This window comes from Electrona antarctica (assembly GCF_951216825.1).
Source record: "Electrona antarctica genome assembly, chromosome: 1".
In the NCBI taxonomy this organism is placed as follows: domain Eukaryota; kingdom Metazoa; phylum Chordata; class Actinopteri; order Myctophiformes; family Myctophidae; genus Electrona; species Electrona antarctica.
This window is the reverse complement of record NC_136806.1, coordinates 55,400,463-55,419,262: the sequence shown is the minus strand read 5'-3', so window position 1 is coordinate 55,419,262 and position 18,800 is coordinate 55,400,463. Positions and strand designations below refer to the sequence as shown.

General features: G+C 45.5%; 1 protein-coding gene across 7 annotated transcripts in view; it reads left to right on the top strand.

Moving 5' to 3' along the window:
- The window catches only part of LOC306924140 (uncharacterized protein), a 328,928-nt gene that overhangs the window by 44,716 nt on the left and 265,412 nt on the right, over nt 1-18,800 (top strand). For 5 of the 7 annotated variants that reach the window (XR_013790128.1, XR_013790129.1, XR_013790130.1 and 2 more), the window contains exon 2: nt 5,165-5,273. Coding sequence is in view for 2 of the 7 variants with exons in the window: in XM_079502507.1 (XP_079358633.1) it covers nt 5,234-5,273 (40 nt within the window). In the remaining 5 variants the exon portion in view is untranslated. Of the gene's footprint in view, nt 1-5,164; nt 5,274-18,225; nt 18,317-18,800 lie in introns of all 7 variants that reach the window. The other 2 variants (XR_013790131.1, XM_079502506.1) reach the window with 1 other exon arrangement.

Below are 18,800 nucleotides of genomic sequence, written 5' to 3'. Positions count from 1 at the left end.
CCCTCACTTTTCCTTTCTCATGATTATTGCTATATCGCCAAAACGCATTCATGAACTCCGCCGCCACTATCTTTTGCTTTTTTCTTGCATTCTTCCACCACCAATTTCTTTTTTTCTCTCTCTCTCTCTCTCTCTCTCTCTCTCTCTCTCTCTCTCACAGTTCAGCTTCCTTGTGGGCTTTCTTGTTTGTGAAAAGATGTTTGTTGAATACACCATACAGAGGCATGCTCTAATATGGACCATAGCTCTTCTTGTGTACTGTATGCTGCAGCTGTTGCAAGTGGAAGACTCTGGCCTAATGTGCCAAAAAGGATGTGGTTAAAGTACAAGATTTTTGAGTGGTGCAACCACTCCTATAGACAGCTATGTGTGTCCCTGGGTGTGTCCACACACACACACGGACACACACACACACACACACACACACACACACACACACACCACACACACAAACTGTATATATGATGATTTCGGGTGTGACAGTAGAGGGACCCCATGCGGTAACCGGGCCGGCCCCCTGGGCGTGTTCCTGGGGGTCTGGATGTTCCCGGGGACGCCCGGGAACAGGGACCCCCACACGGTAACATTTCTCGATCGTTTCGGACACGGGCCGGCTCGCCGGAACCGGGCCGGCACCCTGGCCGTGTTCCTGTGGGTCTGGAACTTCTGGGGAACCCCCGGGGACCCCCCCACGGAGTTTCACCACTGACTTCACACGGGTGTGATTTTCACTACTATTGTGAGATATTACAGAAATTCTCTCTAGTCTTAAACTCATTCCATCACAGGGCTCTCAAAACAGTTTTTTCCAGTGGTTGAAGGCATCCATTGCATCACACTTGCAACATTTCCAGCTATGTCCAGCATGTCCTGTATCATTTACTCTTATTCACAGACATATTTGTGGCAAAGCAAAACAAGGATTGTTCACCAGACATCCTCCATTTCATGACAAATAACCATTATTTCATGTACAGATTAGATCAGGGTTCCCCAATTAATTTTCCTCAAGGGCCATATTTTGACTATAGGGTACCAGGCTGGGGGCCGAGTCCGCACGCACGAGGTCGAGGTCTTGCCCTGAAAATGAAAAGGATGCCCAGTTGGACATGCATAGGCTACTAACCCCCATTTAATGCCATTTATATTTGGGACCCCCTAAAAAAATGTTGTTTTTTTAATTCTTCCAGGGGCCACAAAGGGGTGAACCCTGGATTAGATGATCAAATGTTTTGCGTAATGTGTGTAATGCACTGTTGCCAACACATGTAAAAGCATATTACATAATGTGGGGTATAGTATGAGCAGATTATACAATAGGCACTATAGTATTTGTATGCTTGCTTTATCGTGGCGTGTGCATGGATGCTTATTGTAAGCATCATCCATGCTTATTTTAAGCATCCCTCCACATTGCTGCGTACATATGCTGGGCCCTATAAGCAGGTATTGTGAAATCCCCCCCCCTGTGTCTTGGTGGGATGGTGGGGCCTGGGCCGGCTGGATTCCAGCTCAATAGACGCTGTAATTAGTCGTAATTTACGGGGTGACTCCTCCCCAGCGACCCCCCGCTGTGCAGAATCCCCCAGCCACTTGGAAAAGATCATGTTTTCCTGCACAGTGCATGGCACTCGAATGAACCACGGCACCGCCGTAATGGTTTGCTCCCCGCTGACTTGCCCACCTTGTGCGAGGTAGCTGAAAGTCACTTCCTGTGATGCTCAGTGGAGCGTGCACACTCCTATTTCCATCTATTAACCCATTCTAGGCGGGAACCCCTTTTTTTGTGTTTTAACCCGGTTTGCCCCAACGATGCTTCTTGGTAACATTTTTATTTTAATTAATTACTTAATATTTTTTTTCTTCTGTTCTTTATGTTATGCTTTAGCTATTGAAAAATAGCAGATCTACAAGCTCATAGCGCGCCACCGAGTGGCGCGCTATGAGCTTGTAGATCTGCTATTTTTGAAAAATCGTGAAAATGTGCCTCAAATCTTTGAATATAATATTCTTTCAGAGTTTCAGTTTTTAACCTAAATCTTTGCTTCTGGAGCTGGGTCCCTGGAACAACATATTTTCAGATGGGGGTCGGCGGCATATTACATATCATTTTTGGGGTCCTTGACATGAAATATTGAGAACCACTGATATAGAAACCACTGATTATTTCGACGTCGGGCCTAACTGGGTTAAGACGTGAAGGAGGGGAAGGGCGTCCAGAGCCCCCAATAAACACATTAATAATGGAAGCAATTGGAAAGTCAGGCAAAGTTGGAGGCAATGCGGCGCTGTTAGAGAGCTCCTTGATGTCCTCGCTCCATCAGTGGCTACAAATGAGGCACAGTTGTGCTTTTTTATATCTAACGACGCATTTGCATGTAATTCTCTGCGCTTGTTATCTTGTTGATATTGGTCCAGATGCAATTTGAGCGCATCAATTCGGAGTCTACTGTTACTCAAGCAACTAATGGACTCTCAGGAAAAATGGAAATCACTTCCTAATGATCTGAGCCAGCTTGATGGGTGAATCTAAATGGATTAGAGCGCTAACATGAAGATAATGTGGAATTAGCCTTTTTGAAAAGTGCGACCAGGTTGGTTTTTGCCAAACCACCTGCTGACCTTATCACATTGTAGCAGTCAGCCCACTGACTGATTGCTAGTACTGCTTTGTGCGCTCTCAGACTTTGGATTTGTTCAGTTTGTTATACTTTAGCTATTGAAAAATAGCAGATCTACAAGCTCATAGCGCGCCACCGAGTGGCGCGCTATGAGCTTGTAGGTCTGCTATTTTTGCCAACCACCTGCTGACCTTATCACATTGTAGCAGTCAGCCCACTGACTGATTGCTAGTACTGCTTTGTGCGCTCTCAGACTTTGTATTTGTTCAGTTTCTCCCGTTGCACTGCATGCATAGATAATGATCAACTGTAGCTTTTGTTTTTAATAAAAGCGTTCATCATCAGGGCAATACAGTTGGGTGCCACTGATATTGTCCCTTATCATTTGACCCATTTAGGCCTGACCTCAAAATGTAAAAAAATCCTTCTAAATCCTCCAGTTTTCTGAAATAAATATTTTCACGATTTTTCAAAAATAGCAGACCTACAAGCTCGTAGCGCGCCACTCGGTGGCGCGCTATGAGCTTGTAGATCTGCTATTTTTCAATAGCTAAATTATAACATGTTTAAAACACCAAAAGGGGTTCCCGCCCAAAATGGGTTAACTGTCCTTTTGCGCAGATCACGCAAACCTCAGCAAAAAGAAAAGGACAATATCGATGGCCTCCAACTGTACGTATGTCAAAAGGGAGTTGGATAATTGTGTACTGTGTACTGAATTCACAAGCAATTGTATTTGTTTAAAGGGATTGTGACATAAAACACAGTTTTTGTAATTTTTTATTTTTTAGGTTTTCTGAGCTCAATTGCACCCATAAAACCTGAACTTTTAACATTCAGTAGATTTTCTGTGGTCTGGGGTTTTCTGCCTCAAACTAGTGCTCTGATTTTCCTGTTTGTGATGTCACAGCCTGCAAATCCTATTATATGTCAATGGGATTTGCCAGCAGATGTTTTCACTGTTTTGCCTGTTTTCATTGCAGCTCAAACGGCTTCCAAACCCCAGAGAAAACTCCAGACCACAGAAAAATCCACTGAATGTTCAAAGTTCAGGTTTTTTTGGGTGTAATTGAGGTCATACAACCTAAAAGAAAAACGAAAAATAAATAAATGAATGCCATGAAACCTTTAAAAACAACTAAAACAAAAATGGGTTAGATACTAAGTTCCCTCCATTATTGTTTGTCTTCAGACTTTTCACCTAAGCTCTGTCTTTCGGTTCTTTTCTCTGCCCAACACATTGGCTAAACCCACAAACGTGGTCGTTCTCATCATCCACATTTTGGCCATTTTAAAGCGCTGCGGTCACACATTTGCAAAAAGGCGGGGTGTACTTTCAACGACAAACCTATTATTTTTCAGAAATGTATCTAATCTAGGAAGAGAGACAAAATGACACGGGTCAGGGGGGGTGGCTGTGCTACGTTGCATTGTTGTTAGACCCTGGTCCAGTGTGTTAGCGAAACTCATTAACACACTTTTTGGATTTTTTTTTATTCTAAAAAAAATCTACAAAAAATCTTTCGTTTTCAATGTTGCAACACTTAAATTATAGAATATAACATTTTAACGGTTCGTATCGATGATATCGCCGGCAGGCCCTAGGCGGTCAAATTAGCACCGTGTGCAGTTTCTTGGTATTTATTTACATTTTTAACATGTTATTATGACGGAGGTAATTGCAGGCCGCCCAATTTTAGATTGCAACTGTGGACAGTGTTTTTAGAGAGAGATGATCACTGAGGCTGCTTTGACTAAACGCCTTTCCTGTCTTCTGCGGTCCAGCTACCACTACAGACTGTACAGCAATACGTCAGGATGCCCTCAATAGTACAGCAATATACAGTTGGAGGCCATCGATATTGTCCTTTTCTTTTTGCTGAGGTTTGCTTGATCTGCGCAAAAGGACAGTTAACCCATTTTCAATAGCTATAATTTAGCTATTGAAAAATAGCAGATCTACAAGCTCATAGCGTGCCACCGAGTGGCGCGCTACGAGCTTGTAGGTCTGCTATTTTTGAAAAATCGTGAAATTTTAGAAGGATTTAGAAGGATTTTTAAAAGTTTTGAGGTCAGGCCTAAATGGGTCAAATGATAAGGGACAATATCGGTGGCACCCAACTGTAGAGAGCGGCGTGCACACGGCATGCTGAGTGTGTTCATGATGTGTTTTAGACAGGCTTTTGCAGTGTTCCTGTTAATATAATTTCTGTAAATACTTCCCCATATCTGCCTACCATGGCATTTAGACTGTCTCTGTATAGGTTTTTTTTATTTCCTTTTATATAACTCATTGGTGCTTTCTATTTGTTACTATCATTTTGCCAAACATTTATATTGATTACATGTTGGGCTGTTTATTTCGAACCTGACTAGAGAGCGTAACCTTCCAAATCAAATTCTTTGTAAATGGATGATTCGGAATTTGCCGAATTCATGTAGACGTATTTGATTAGGAATAGATTTTTTTGCAGTCCAGGAAACATATTTTTCCAGTACACTATCACTGCTGTTTATACCCTTGTCTCTGTTTGCATCTCTAGTGAGGAGACTTGGAGCGCTCTGCTGGAACTGTTGCCTACACGACCCGACTCCGGATAAGCGTTTTGAAAATGGATGGATGGATTGATGGAAGGACTCGCTTAGTAGCAGGTAAGTTTAATTGTCATGAAAGCGTTACATTCTGGAGAGATCTATAGCTGTAACAACGTAAAAAAACGCCTTACACACACAGTTAAGATGGAATGATGTAATGTTTCACTCTGTAGCAAATAATACATAGGGACACCTTTAGCATCCAAACTTTTTGCACTTGTACTTGATAGGGCATACTATGTAGGGCATAGGGCATACTATGTAGGGCATAGGGCATACTGTGTAGGGCATAGGGCATACTGTGTAGGGCATACTGGTAGGTACGTACTTACTAGTGGCAATCCTTGGACATTGAGCCAGATCGGACGTTGCTTTCAAGACTTTTGCCATTTTTGCAAATTGTGCCACTTCCACAAACTTGAATTGACTGTACGACCTATGTTTCCAGAGTTATAGGCCAAAACGTTAGGCTGCCTGTGTTATAGCAGCTCCATGAGGCAGATTTGAAAAATGTGGTGTGGAGTTTCTTCAGTGGCCTATAGGCTACTGTGTGCGTGCTAAGTTTCACACCGATCTGTCTAGCGGTGCCTGATATTAGCTGCTCACAGATGGACAAAAGGACAGATGGACTGACAGGGGGGGAAACATAATGAAATTAATCTCCGCCTCCTGGCCGTAAGTAAATAAATAAAGTAGTATGAGCTTCTCATATTTCATGCAAAGGAAAACAAGATGGAAAAAAATTGCTTAACAAAGTGCCTCATTATCAAACTGCTTAATTTGAACAAATAACAATACTTTAATGCCCCCTTTCTCTTTCTTTTACTTTTTGTCACTTCCCACTCCACATTGCTTTGCTTCATGATTAGAGAGAGAAATGTGACTCTTTTCGATACAGAGACAGTCATGGCGGCAATACTTAACTGTTCAGGAGAGGAGAAAAACTGATTTTTATTGTTTTAATCCAAAACGAGCTAGGCAGACTCGTCACATACTACAGCATGTCTGAAATAAATGTCAGAGCTGAAGTCGATATTAACATTGTCATTGTCGACATTACAGTCCACAGAAGTCAACCTTTCAAGCCTGTTTTCTCAACTCGCTGTTTTCTGCAAGACATTACTCTATAAGCCATATCTCCAAAACTGGTGGGTCAAACTGAACAACCAATATGTCAATGTGAAGCTATGATTCCCTGCTTTCATATGACATGAAAAGACGAAAATGTAAAAAGTTCAATGACTTAGCCTCGGTCAGAAGCGGTCACAAATTATCTTTTCTTGTCCTGCCAGTAGTTTGAATCTAGGCCGTAACAATGGAGTCTGTGTCATTATCTTGCACACCTGTAGCAGCTCATTGATGAGTTGGCTTTCCTTGGTCTATCCAAAGTAGCCCTACACACCTTGACCATGTTTGCTTCCACATACAGTTGTGACTGTGAGCGAGTGAGTTTCTCCACCATGAACACCATTAAAATGAAATACCATTAAAATTGATGATATTTCATTTTAATGGTGTTCATGGTGGAGAAACTCACTCGCTCACAGTCACAACTGTATGTGGAAGCAAACATGGTCAAGGTGGAGGAAAGTTAGAAACTTAGAGGAAAGTTTGTTTTGTGAGCCCACTTGAAAGCAGAAGGAGCGAGTGCATTCTCCGGCACTGGCAATCAGACGCGGCGCTGCCGGGGGCTGGGGGGGTGGTGGGAGAATCAGTGATGTAAATAGGTTTTCAATGTAATGAGTCCCGGGATGCAGGGATGGTCTTTTAGATGAGTCCCAGGGACATTTGATGAGTCCCACTTCAACCACGTTAGGAGTCATATTTTGCCATTTTTACAAATTGCAGCATGTAACGCCCATTTCATTTTATATGGTTATAATGTGGTTATATTCATGTAGAAAACGGAGAAGAAATTATTATTATAACTAAAGCTAGCAAAATAAATTAGAATAAAAAAAAATGCTCTACATATTTTTTATTATTTTTGCTATATGAAATCTATAATAATTCTGCCAGTTTTAACTGTTAATAAATCTTTGTTTTCATTACACATTACACAATAAATAAAAAATAAAAACGAATGCTACAAAACTAACCTGAAGATTAAGTAGAAGCGGTCATGGAGGAGGTAGGCTGTGCACACAGCATCATCATTAGAAGATGACTTGGGTTTAGGTTTAGAAAATACTAATAGGGTTGCTAATATTTTCTGTTGTCCTGCAGTTGGCTTTGGCACTTTTTGGGGGGGGCATTTAAACGTGTGTGGTGGCACCGGTCCAACATACAACAGTGTCGGCGTTTGTTACACGATGTGTGTTTCCCATTCAATCGTGTCTACTCTGCTTGTCTTGCTCAAAAATGTTCCCCTGTCTTTCTGTCGGAGGCAGCGCCGTTTAGATGAGAGAGTTGCGACAACTCCGTTTACTGTTTATTCGTGGAGCTGCATGAGTCACTGAACGGTATGTTGTCGTCACTCTCTCTCTAAACGGCTCTGGTCTCCAGGCTTCGCTCACCGCTCGGCTCTGAGCAAGATGGCGGTCATGGAGTGTTGTTGTTATTACAAACTAGTGGTTCTACAACGATTCCTACGTGGATTTTATTGTTTATAAAGTAGGATGAGGTCGGATTCAAAATTATGTCCATTTTACCGCATTTTTTTTTGCGATATATTTTTTTCACGTGGATTATTATTACTGTACATGCTGAGTACAGTAGTGCATTCCGCGGCGTGGACGCAGAGGTTGTTGGTGTATTGCAGCCCAAAACTATAAACTGCGTTTTGGGATGCAAAACGCAGGCAATTTTAATCTCTGGGGGATTATGACATTCCACTGCCGCTCAGTTCTGCTGCAGTGTCGGACCGTTCCGCGGCCGGTGGTCCAGGCGCCGCAAACTGCCGATAACAGCCGCGGCACTGCTGAGGGGAGGTGGGGGGAATTGCGGCCGACGCCGCAACTGCCGAGACATGCGTTGCCGGTTAAAAATCACCCGTGTCTTCCCTGTGAGGTTAGGGTTAGGCTTTGGGGTAGGGTGTCAGCTTCTGGTTAAAACTCACCCGTGTCTTCCCTGTGAGGTTAGGGTTAGGCTTTGGGGTAGGGTGTCAGCTTCTGGTTAAAACTCACCCGTGTCTTCCCTGTGAGGTTAGGGTTAGGCTTTGGGGTAGGGTGTCAGCTTCTGGTTAAAACTCACCCGTGTCTTCCCTGTGAGGTTAGGGTTAGGCTTTGGGGTAGGGTGTCAGCTTCTGGTTAAAACTCACCCGTGTCTTCCCTGTGAGGTTAGGGTTAGGCTTTGGGGTAGGGTGTCGGCTTCTGGTTAAAACTCACCCGTGTCTTCCCTGTGAGGTTAGGGTTAGGCTTTGGGGGTAGGGTGTCGGCTTCTGGTTAAAACTCACCCGTGTCTTCCCTGTGAGGTTAGGGTTAGGCTTTGGGGGTAGGGTGTCGGCTTCTGGTTAAAACTCACCCGTGTCTTCCCTGTGAGGTTAGGGTTAGGCTTTGGGGTAGGGTGTCGGCTTCTGGTTAAAACTCACCCGTGTCTTCCCTGTGAGGTTAGGGTTAGGCTTTGGGGGTAGGGTGTCGGCTTCTGGTTAAAACTCACCCGTGTCTTCCCTGTGAGGTTAGGGTTAGGCTTTGGGGGTAGGGTGTCGGCTTCTGGTTAAAACTCACCCGTGTCTTCCCTGTGAGGTTGGGGTTAGGCTTTGGGGGTAGGGTGTCGGCTTCTGGTTAAAACTCACCCGTGTCTTCCCTGTGAGGTTAGGGTTAGGCTTAGGCTTTGGGGGTAGGGTGTCGGCTTCTGGTTAAAACTCACCCGTGTCTTCCCTGTGAGGTTAGGGTTAGGCTTTGGGGGTAGGGTTAGGCTTCTGGTTAAAACTCACCCGTGTCTTCCCTGTGAGGTTAGGGTTAGGCTTTGGGGGTAGGGTGTCGGCTTCTGGTTAAAACTCACCCGTGGTTCCTGACATGCGCTGCCGGTTAAAAATCTTCCCTGTGAGGTTAGGGTTATATGTCGGACTGAGGAATGGATTCTGAATGAGCAGGAGGAGCTTACTGTATGTCCAGCAAGCGAGAAGCATTTTCTGAAGTTTCCAATCAGCTTTTCTAGTCAACATGGATCTTTTGCTGCACTTTGGTGAATGAAATGTGCACAGTTCCCTTGAACGTCTTCCACAAACACTGTAATCAAATCACAAACTGTCACACAAGTTCAGGTGTGCCTTGGGACTCTGTGACAACCGCACATAATTGCAATATGTACAAACAACAAGTTATGAAATGTCATGATTGACACTGTTTCTAGACATATGAGCCCAGACTGGTTTAGCAATCGCTGCCGGAAGAATGAAGGCATATTGATCTGCCCATTCGTCTTTGAACTGATTCTGTCTACTATTCTCATTTTGGGGGCATTCTCTTCTCCTGTCCTGGACGTAAAAACAAATCCATCCATTATCTATTTTCTCTCTAGTGAACCGTCAAAATGAGTAATCCCTCCCCATGCATCATACAATAACAATCACTTTGATTGGCTGAGTTGTGTCAAGTGATTTAGATCACTTCACTGGTTTGCAAGTGGTGTGACAAGGCACACTGGTGTGCCTTGGGATTTTGTGACAACCACACATTATTGTCTCCTCCAGCCGAAGGCATGGGGAGAGTATATGTTTTGCACTCCGTCCGTCCGTGTGTCCGTCCGTCTGCGTACAGCTAATCTCCGGCACCGCTGGCCTGGCACACTCCCTGGATGCCAACGACAAACCTCTGCCCCAATGTTTCCCCAACGGCCTGTTATAGCGCCACCATGAGGCCGATTTTCGCAAAACACATTTATTCATATTACTCGTACACATTTTATCCATACATCACGCAAATCGGTGCACACTATCTCTATAGTCATGTGATCAACACGGACCTGTCCGCTTCCCCATATTCCATCCCCATTGGCTAAGGTTGCCTTCCAAAGTTTGCAGGATTTGTCCGCTTTGAACAAAATGCCTCAAATCTTAACACAGATTTCTGTGAAATTATGCACACACATTCCCACTAGGCTGATGAAGAAATGCCACTTAAAAAAAATTCTAATCAGCCTCATGGTGGTGCTATAACAAGGCAATTCATTTTCTTACCTATAATTGCACCAACATGTGTACAACTTTGTAGGCGCTCTCCCTAGAGTCCAAGGAAATAGCTTTGCCCTGCATTTTCACATCTGCTGGTTAGAGCGCCACCATGAGGCTGATTTTGTCCATGGTAATTTCTGTACATTACACATACACATTTTATCCATACTTCCATACATCCATACATCACGCAAATCGTTATACACTATCTCAGGGTTCAGCGTAAAAGCGGCCATGTCTTTCCGGCACCCCAGAGCTCCTATTTTGAAGGAATCCCGGGAATGATTGTGTTAATCATCCCCAACAAACAGACCTACCGTAGTTGGCCATACAGGTTTATATGGAAGCGTTTCTGTATAAGTCATGGATTATTCAAACATACGGCAAAATGGTTCATTTGGTTCCATCTCGAGTTAGTAATGGATAAATTAACACAAGGATTTTAGTGCGCAGTGGGCCATCGGTCCATTTGGTTACAATTTAGCCTACACTCTCAGAGTAAACGTGTTTTTTTGGGGGGGGGTTTTGTGTGGCGTGTGCAGAGGTCAGAGAGAGTCAGACTTTTATTTTTTTTGTACTTTTCAGATACAACCGTTTTGAATAGAATATTTCGGAAATGTCATGGAAGGGGAGCCTTCTGAGAGATTCTTCAACAAAATTAATTACTCTTTGGGCTATTTCCCATCGGGTTCGCCTCTGGGTTCTCTGCGTCTTTCTCTGTCACTCCAGCCACCTGCGTGTCCTCTCTCACTGCCACCATAAACGTCCTCTTTTGCCTTCCTCTTCACCTCTTGCCTGGCAGCTCAATCTTAACACTTTGACTTCTAAACACGAGTTGCTCGAGTTAATTAATTGTAGAACACTTTCCATGCGATTCGAGAGTTGCCCGAGTTATGTTTTCATTGTTTAATCCACGTTTTGAATCAGTTTTAAGTCATACGGGCAATCCACCGCTCCGGCGTGTAAAGGGTTATGGGAAATTGAGTCCCTATTGTTTACAATGGTGGGGGTGGAACGATGCGGAGTGCTTCCTGCTCCGTTCTGTTGTTGTGGTCGGCACTTTGGAATACTTTTCAGCACTACAACAACAAGTGATTACACCGTTTTAAAGTGGATTTTCATGACAAGCAAGCAACTCAGCGGTCGGTGCAGTGGCTGTTCAAAGGTAACTTTAAACATAGGCAGTCTAGCCTGAAAGACGGCCGTAAATGGTCCGCTGTCAAGCTGTTAAACATCCTCCTCCTAATGTAATGTATCCCTTATCTCTCCTCTGCACACGCCCTGACCATCAGGTGACAATTATACCCAAGTGTTCCGTGTTTATCTGTTATCGTCGTTACTTCATAGAATGTAATTGTTTTCTTTGACCATTTACATTGTCGTTTGTTCACTAGAATGTATGCCTCTTACTCCAATGTTGCACTTTGTAAGTCGCATCTGCTAAATACTGAAATTGTAACTGCACATTTTAAATACCTTCCATCTGACCGTGTAATGATCCTGGACAACTGTAATCACTCTCCAGTGTGCTTAATGTTGTGGTCCGAAAGATTTCCCCCCTAGGCGTGACCACAGTAGAGAGTGAAGGGATGGAGTGAACACGTCCGGGTTAACATACCAACAGATTGCAAATGAATGCTCTAGCTAGCGTCTGTGTCTCTGCTATAGGGGAGGAAGGAATAGACAGGAGGATGGAAGCAGATGTTCCATAAAGGCTTCCTGTTGTTGGGCAGATGGGGCTGAGGGACACTTGAACACTGGGATGAGCTGGCATGAGGAACAGAGAATGACAAGTGGCACTACCCCACACACACACACACACACACACACACACTCTCCTGCTCACCTTCTCCTCTCTGCTCTCGACCCTTTGCGGCAGCTCACCTCGGCACGGATGAATAATGAATGTGACTAGACACGTGGGTTCAGGGGTGACGTGTCTGTGAGGGAGCAAATTCCTCCTTGATTAGTACATAAAAAAAAGCCAGGCCCATCTGCCTCTACTCTGGGGTTTGACAGGGGTCTAGCCGGGGACTGCCAGGACCCCAGGGGGATTTTGGGGCGAGGTTGGGGGGGGGGGGGGGGGGGGGGGGAGGGCAGTATTGATAGAAGTCCTCTGCGCCATGCAAGGAGAGACCCACAGCGGGGGCACTCGCTGTATCATCACCTCACATCACACATCCTCTGCAGCATTGCAATGTGCCGGAACGTTCCTTGAGGCGTGCTTTGGTCGGAGTGCAGCGTATACAAATCACGCCATCAAGCATTAAATGGTGAGAGCAGCACTAACCGTTTCGTATTGCCTCATAAAAGTTTACTAAGTGATGGGATTTGTTTTAAGCTATCCGTACACATAAGGGTAAATCTACTTTACGAGCTGGTCATTAATATTTGAGCGCGGATGTATGATATTTCCATTCTTGGAGGACATGGCAGGGGTACGCTCGCCTCGCTCTCCTGGTTTTCGCAATGAGAACTAGAGTTATACATGCTCAGTTTCACCTGTAAGGGCCCTGCTGTCCACCGTACGAGCAAAGGGCTTCCATTCTCTCAGCCCAGTGCACCTGTCCAGACTGGATCGGCCCCTAACAGGCCAACGGGGAGGCCCGGCTTCAGACTGCCCAGCTGCAATAGCCCATATTCATTTCACACAGCAGCCCGTTATTTTTTTCCCCCTTTTCATTTTTTGGGAGGGAGTGGGGAATGGTCTACTTAATGAAAGCACCCGTCCCACATGAGGGTCCATCAGGCAGTGCAGGCAGGGCCACATCAACCATCCCCTTGGCAGCAGTCCGTTAATCTCCCATGGGTGGCATCATTGATAGCATTAGTCTTTACAGAAGGATTATCAGTCGGAGCTTCCCCCTTCAGGAATTGCCCGCTCGTTTACGCCAACATCCTGGAGCACGGGGAGGTACATTATCATAGCGTTAGAGATAACCCCCATCGCATGGTAACAATGCAATCTAAACGGTGCCTAAGAAGAGGCTACAGATAACAGCAAAACATGTTGGGAGAATGAAAAAGCAACGGGCCATGTTCACCTCGAAAGGAGAAAAAGAACATACCCTTCGGCTGCGACTATAATTAATATGCTAAATTGAATTGCAATAATCGACTGGGGGACTGGCCCTCTGCTCTAGAGGTAGAATGATTAACCCATTCAGGCCCGACGTCGAAATAAAACAAAAAATCTTCTAAATCCTCCAGTTTTCTGAAATAAATATTTTCACGATTTTTCAAAAAATAGCAGACCTACAAGCTCGTAGCGCGCCACTCGGTGGCGCGCTATGAGCTTGTAGATCTGCTATTTTTCAATAGCTAAATTATAACATAATGTATGTATGACCACCAAAAGGGGTTCCCGCTCAAAATGGGTTAAAACGTTAGGCTCCAGCGGAGGGGTGATTGGAACTCTGGTGAATTAAGGATCGGATTTGATGGGAGACAATGCGGCCTCTATTTTTTTCATTAATTAGCCTCGGATCCATAAAACCTTGTGAAAGACGTGAATCGTGTATACGGTAGTACTCCAGACTCTCCATTACAGCCATTCATTAGCTCTCAATGGCCTCCCCCCCCCCCCCCCCCCAGCATTATCACTGCCATATTTGAGAATAAAAGAGTGAATGAAAGATTGAGCAGACTTCTTTAATGCCACATGGGGCCCGTTAACCCAGTTTGGGCGGGAACCCCTTTTTGATGTTTCAAGCATTCTGTTATACTTTAGCTATTGGAAAAATAGCAGATCTACAAGCTCATAGCGCGCCACCGAGTGGCGCGCTATGAACTTGTAGGTCTGCTATTTTTGAAAAATCGTCAAAAATGCGGCACAAGTCTTTGAATAGGTATATATATTCTTTCAGAGCGAACGCTTTTGAGTGGTGCAACCACTCCAAGGAACAGCAATGTCCGTGTTCACTCACCTATGTGACTCGTGTTAACCTATGTGACTCGTGTTAATGTGTGTGACTCATGTGTGACTCATGAGTACCAGTAGGGGCGCTGTTGTGGCAGAAACAGAGACGGAGAGATGCACTGTTGCCTGCTGATGAGAGAGAGAGAGAGGGGGGGGGGGGGGGGGGGGTGGATTTGCACCACTCAGTTCACACACGGGTGTGATTTTTTTATTTCGACGTCGGGCCTAAATGGGTTAATATGATGGCGCAGCGTTTATGGAACATGTTGAGGTCCTTTTGTCATTTTTGACAAAGGGTGGATGTTGCTGACCTACGTACCGCAGAAGCCACGTGACGTCTTCTTTGGACCGCGGTGCATGTGAGATGTGCAATTGGACGCGCATATGACGTGTCTTTGTAATTACAGCACGGTGACATCATCTGGGTCTTTTCAGTCATTCTATGAATCTACAGTATAGTTTCCACAAGGTATTCTTCCTCCTCCTCCGTCATGAATGGTTTGTCCAAACGCAATACAGTACACTGAGTACAGTACAGCAACTGACGTGTCTTTGTAATTACAGCACGGTGACATCATCTGGGTCTTTTCAGTCATTCTATGAATCTACAGTATAGTTTCCACAAGGTATTATTCCTCCTCCTCCGTCATGAATGGTTTGTCCAAACGCAATACAGTACACTGAGTACAGTACAGCAGGCTTTCATGTGATCTTGTTAGGGGAAATGGAGTGTAATTGCACACTCAGGTATACATAAAGACTCTTTTATGCATTTCCCTTTACAATACGTCTTCCTATTTTTAATTATGATAATAAAAATAAAAAAACGCATGCTTAGATATTCCTGTACCGTATGTGCGATTCGGAGATGCACCGTTAGTGCAGGTTGTATCGTATGCTTTTAGGACTCTGCTTTTAATGAATAAAAAAAAACCATCTCACCATGTAAACTCCCCCATAGGCATGTGGCACAATGTGTGATTAAAATCTCCTCTTGACATTACTCTTATTGCGATGCCTCTCTGCAGTGCTCCAAGTTGAGACCGTTTTGGTTGTTTTCTCCCGCACTGCCAAAAAAGCCCAAAAACCAAGGATTTACCACATCTTTGTTTTGATGTGCACATTTCCATAAGAAGATTACAAAAAAAATAGTTTCTTGTTTGCAGCGTGTGCACGCGTGTCAGTCTGTAGGCCGTGGCCACATTAGTGAGGGAGCAAGGGAGCGATTTAGGTGCGTGATTTAACGAAAATAACATCGCCTGGATGCAACTGGGACGTATCCCAAGAACATCGGGGTTTCGGGTCTCTCGAACATCATACCCCTCACTCGGGTGACCCAGCCGGGGTGATCAAGTCCCGACTTACGTCCCAGTAGCTACCCTCGATCAGAACCACTAGGGAAAGACAGGGCCGCACAATCCGTTGGAACCACTCCGGAACTACTATGCCGGGACTGAGAGGTACTATTCTGGTAAGTGGAGGGACTAGGCTCTGTGGGTTGCCTCCTGTCCGGGCCCCTCCTACGTCTCACCAGGTCCACTCCTGCTCTCACCAGGAGTACCGCGAGGACCTGTGCGTTGCACCAGACTCCCAGCACCCGACACTTAATTCCGGAGTGGTGGATTCTTGAGCCGCAGTGGTTCTGCAGGCTCCACCGCTGGGCAACAGTAGTACTGCAGACTCCACCTGCGGCTCGAATGGCCCTCCTAAAGGCCTCATCGAAGGTTTTTGGGCTTCCTCCTCACGGAGGATGCAAGCAGGGGCGCTAACCCATACTGCTCCCGGGGTGCCGTCTACATTCCGGCTGCCACCCATCTCTCCGGTGGTTTATACTTTGATACCAGGCTTAATAAAACCCATCCTACTATAAATGTGGAAATTCTCTGTCCGTCAGTCTGTAGTTCACGCATGTCGAGAAGCGTCTGACCGATGGACATCAATCTCAACATGCACATCGCTGAGGGGTCGAGGGAGTGCGGTGCCCGGTGTCGAGCTGTTCACATAGGCAGCTGTCCAGAACAAATATACCCATATAGGCATCGTCATCATCATTTTTCGACCGCGGATTCAAGATCATGGATTCCACAATGCTACGCCAGACTTCCCGGTCCTTCATTGCCACCCCCAGTTCCTGCCTACTGAAGCACCGGTCCTGCATTGCCACCCCCAGTTCCTGCCTACTGAAGCACCGGTCCTTCATTGCCACCCCCAGTCCCTGCCTACTGAAGCATGTGTCCCTAGCGATGACATCAGGGAACGACAGCTTTCTACCTCTGGTCCGCCCTGAGGCAGGACTCCAGAGAAGAAGGGAAGATATAACCTCATTGTCAGCTCTGTAGCAGTGGCCGGGAAAACTGTGCTCTTCTGGATCGGACCAGTGAAGAAACACGGGGAAGGTTGCCGTATATTAGATTAGTCGATTGGCATAATGGAGATCCGGTTGTCCAGAACCACCGATCCACATGCCCATACACTAGGGGAGACCGACCGACTTCCAACTATATCTACCAAAAACATTGATAAAACCTGACGGGTAACTCCATGGGTGTATAAGAGACACAGGCAGGATCTACAGGCGGGTACAACAGGCACTCTGACAACGGGTATTGCATAGGCTGGTGGTGTAGTAATTATAAATACTCGCCATCATGTCATCAACTGATGTGCCTTTCAGTCAGGTGTGCTGTTCTTCTCCGTCAAGGGTCCGTTTTTTATTATCTCCCTTCCTTTTATTCCCCTCCTCCTCCAAAGGGCACGCGCCTTCTGCTGCAAGAAAGGGAAAGAACACAAAGGCATCAGTATCCTGGCTGGGGAGTGTGCGCGGCGATAACACACAATTTGCATTTAACCCATTTTGGGCGGGAACCCCTGTTGGTGTTTTAAGCAATTTGTTATACTTTAGCTATTGAAAAATAGCAGATCTACAAGCTCATAGCGCGCCACCGAGTGGCGCGCTACGAGCTTGTAGGTCTGCTATTTTTGAAAAGTCGTGAAAATGTGGCGCAAATCTTTGAATATATTTTTCAGAGCGAACATTTTTAACTAAAATATTTGCTTCTGGGGGGTCCCTGGAACTACATATTTTGAGATGGTTGTCTGTGGCCCAATAGAGATAATTCTGGGGGTCCTTGACATGAAAAAGGTTGAGCACCGCTGACATAGAAACTTAGGTTTTTCAGAAAACTATTAGGATCTTTGAAGACCAAGTCCAAAATGGGTTAACAGCTGGAAAATGACAGGCTCCTGTACACCACAGTGTACCCCAGGACTCATTTACATTGTGTACTTATTAGAAATGGTGCCGTATCGATTTGTTAAGGAACAAACAGTGGGAGAGAATGCCACGCGGTCTTGACATTTATACGTATTGATGATATGCTAGTGATATGTTGGCCATTTTACAGGTGTCTCGTGACAAAGGAGACGGGTCTCCTTTTGTGTTCCGGGGGAGTTGAATACTGCCACACATGACTGAGCGCTCCCGTGAATGAGTGTGTGATAATGTCGATGGGTTTTTCTTTATGGCTGCATGCTTATGTCGGATGAAAATTGAATTGTGACCGAACAAGGAAAGACACTTTCCCTGCACCGGAGCGATGAGATTGTGTCGCAAATGTCGTGCCTGCCTCTCCCCGCTCCCTCTTTCCCCAAGGATGGAGTCTGTGTGCGCATGTTGGGTGACATTCAGGTAATGGCACCTCCGTTGTTATTCAGGAATCCATTTTGACACCTGTGTCTTCCTCTCCACCTCCACGTGTGTGTGTGTGTGTCTCTGTGTGTATATCTCTCTCTCTCTCTCTCTCTCTCTCTCTCTCTCTCTCTCTCTCTCTCTCTCTCTCTCTCTCTCTCTCTCTCTCTCTCTCTCTCAGTCAGAGGAGGGGTGTAATATGAGCACCATATTGCACAAACGAGCAATCTTCTTTTTTCTTCCCCCCCCCACCCCCCCGTCCATGGACATTCCTCCTCCCAATGACTAGTGTAAGCAATTTTGTCGAACATGGGCTTTTCCTCTGACTACTCTTCCAGAAGGAAAGTTCCAGACAAGAGACTGGAATGTGTACATATCAGGTCAGTGCTTCCGGGTGTGTGATTCCTCAGATATTACACAATCTTAATTCCTCCTTTACACGCCACTGGAGAATAGCAGGAGCCAGAACTGCCATAATTGAGCCATATTGTGGATGGGGTTGAAATTCCTCTGGGACATGGGCTGGAGATGGAAGAAAACACAAGCCTGGCCCTGGGGACATAGTGGCACAATCTGCCATGCCCCCTCCTCCCTCAGCACCTTCCCCTCCTCCTCTTGTCCCCTCGCTCTCTCTCTCTCTCTCTCTCTCTGCCACATATCTCATTCTCTCGCCTTTCCTGTCACTTTCTCCCTCTCTGCTCTGCCTGGGTTGGTGGTGGCACACTTCGATGGAGTTAACCCATTGTAAAAACGTGCCAGTTGCAGGGCAGCAGTGTCCGTTGTGCTCCCAGACAAGTGATTAAACGTATATGGAGCATATCGGCATCCCAATGAGGCCAGCCCAGGCAGCTCATTCTCAAATGT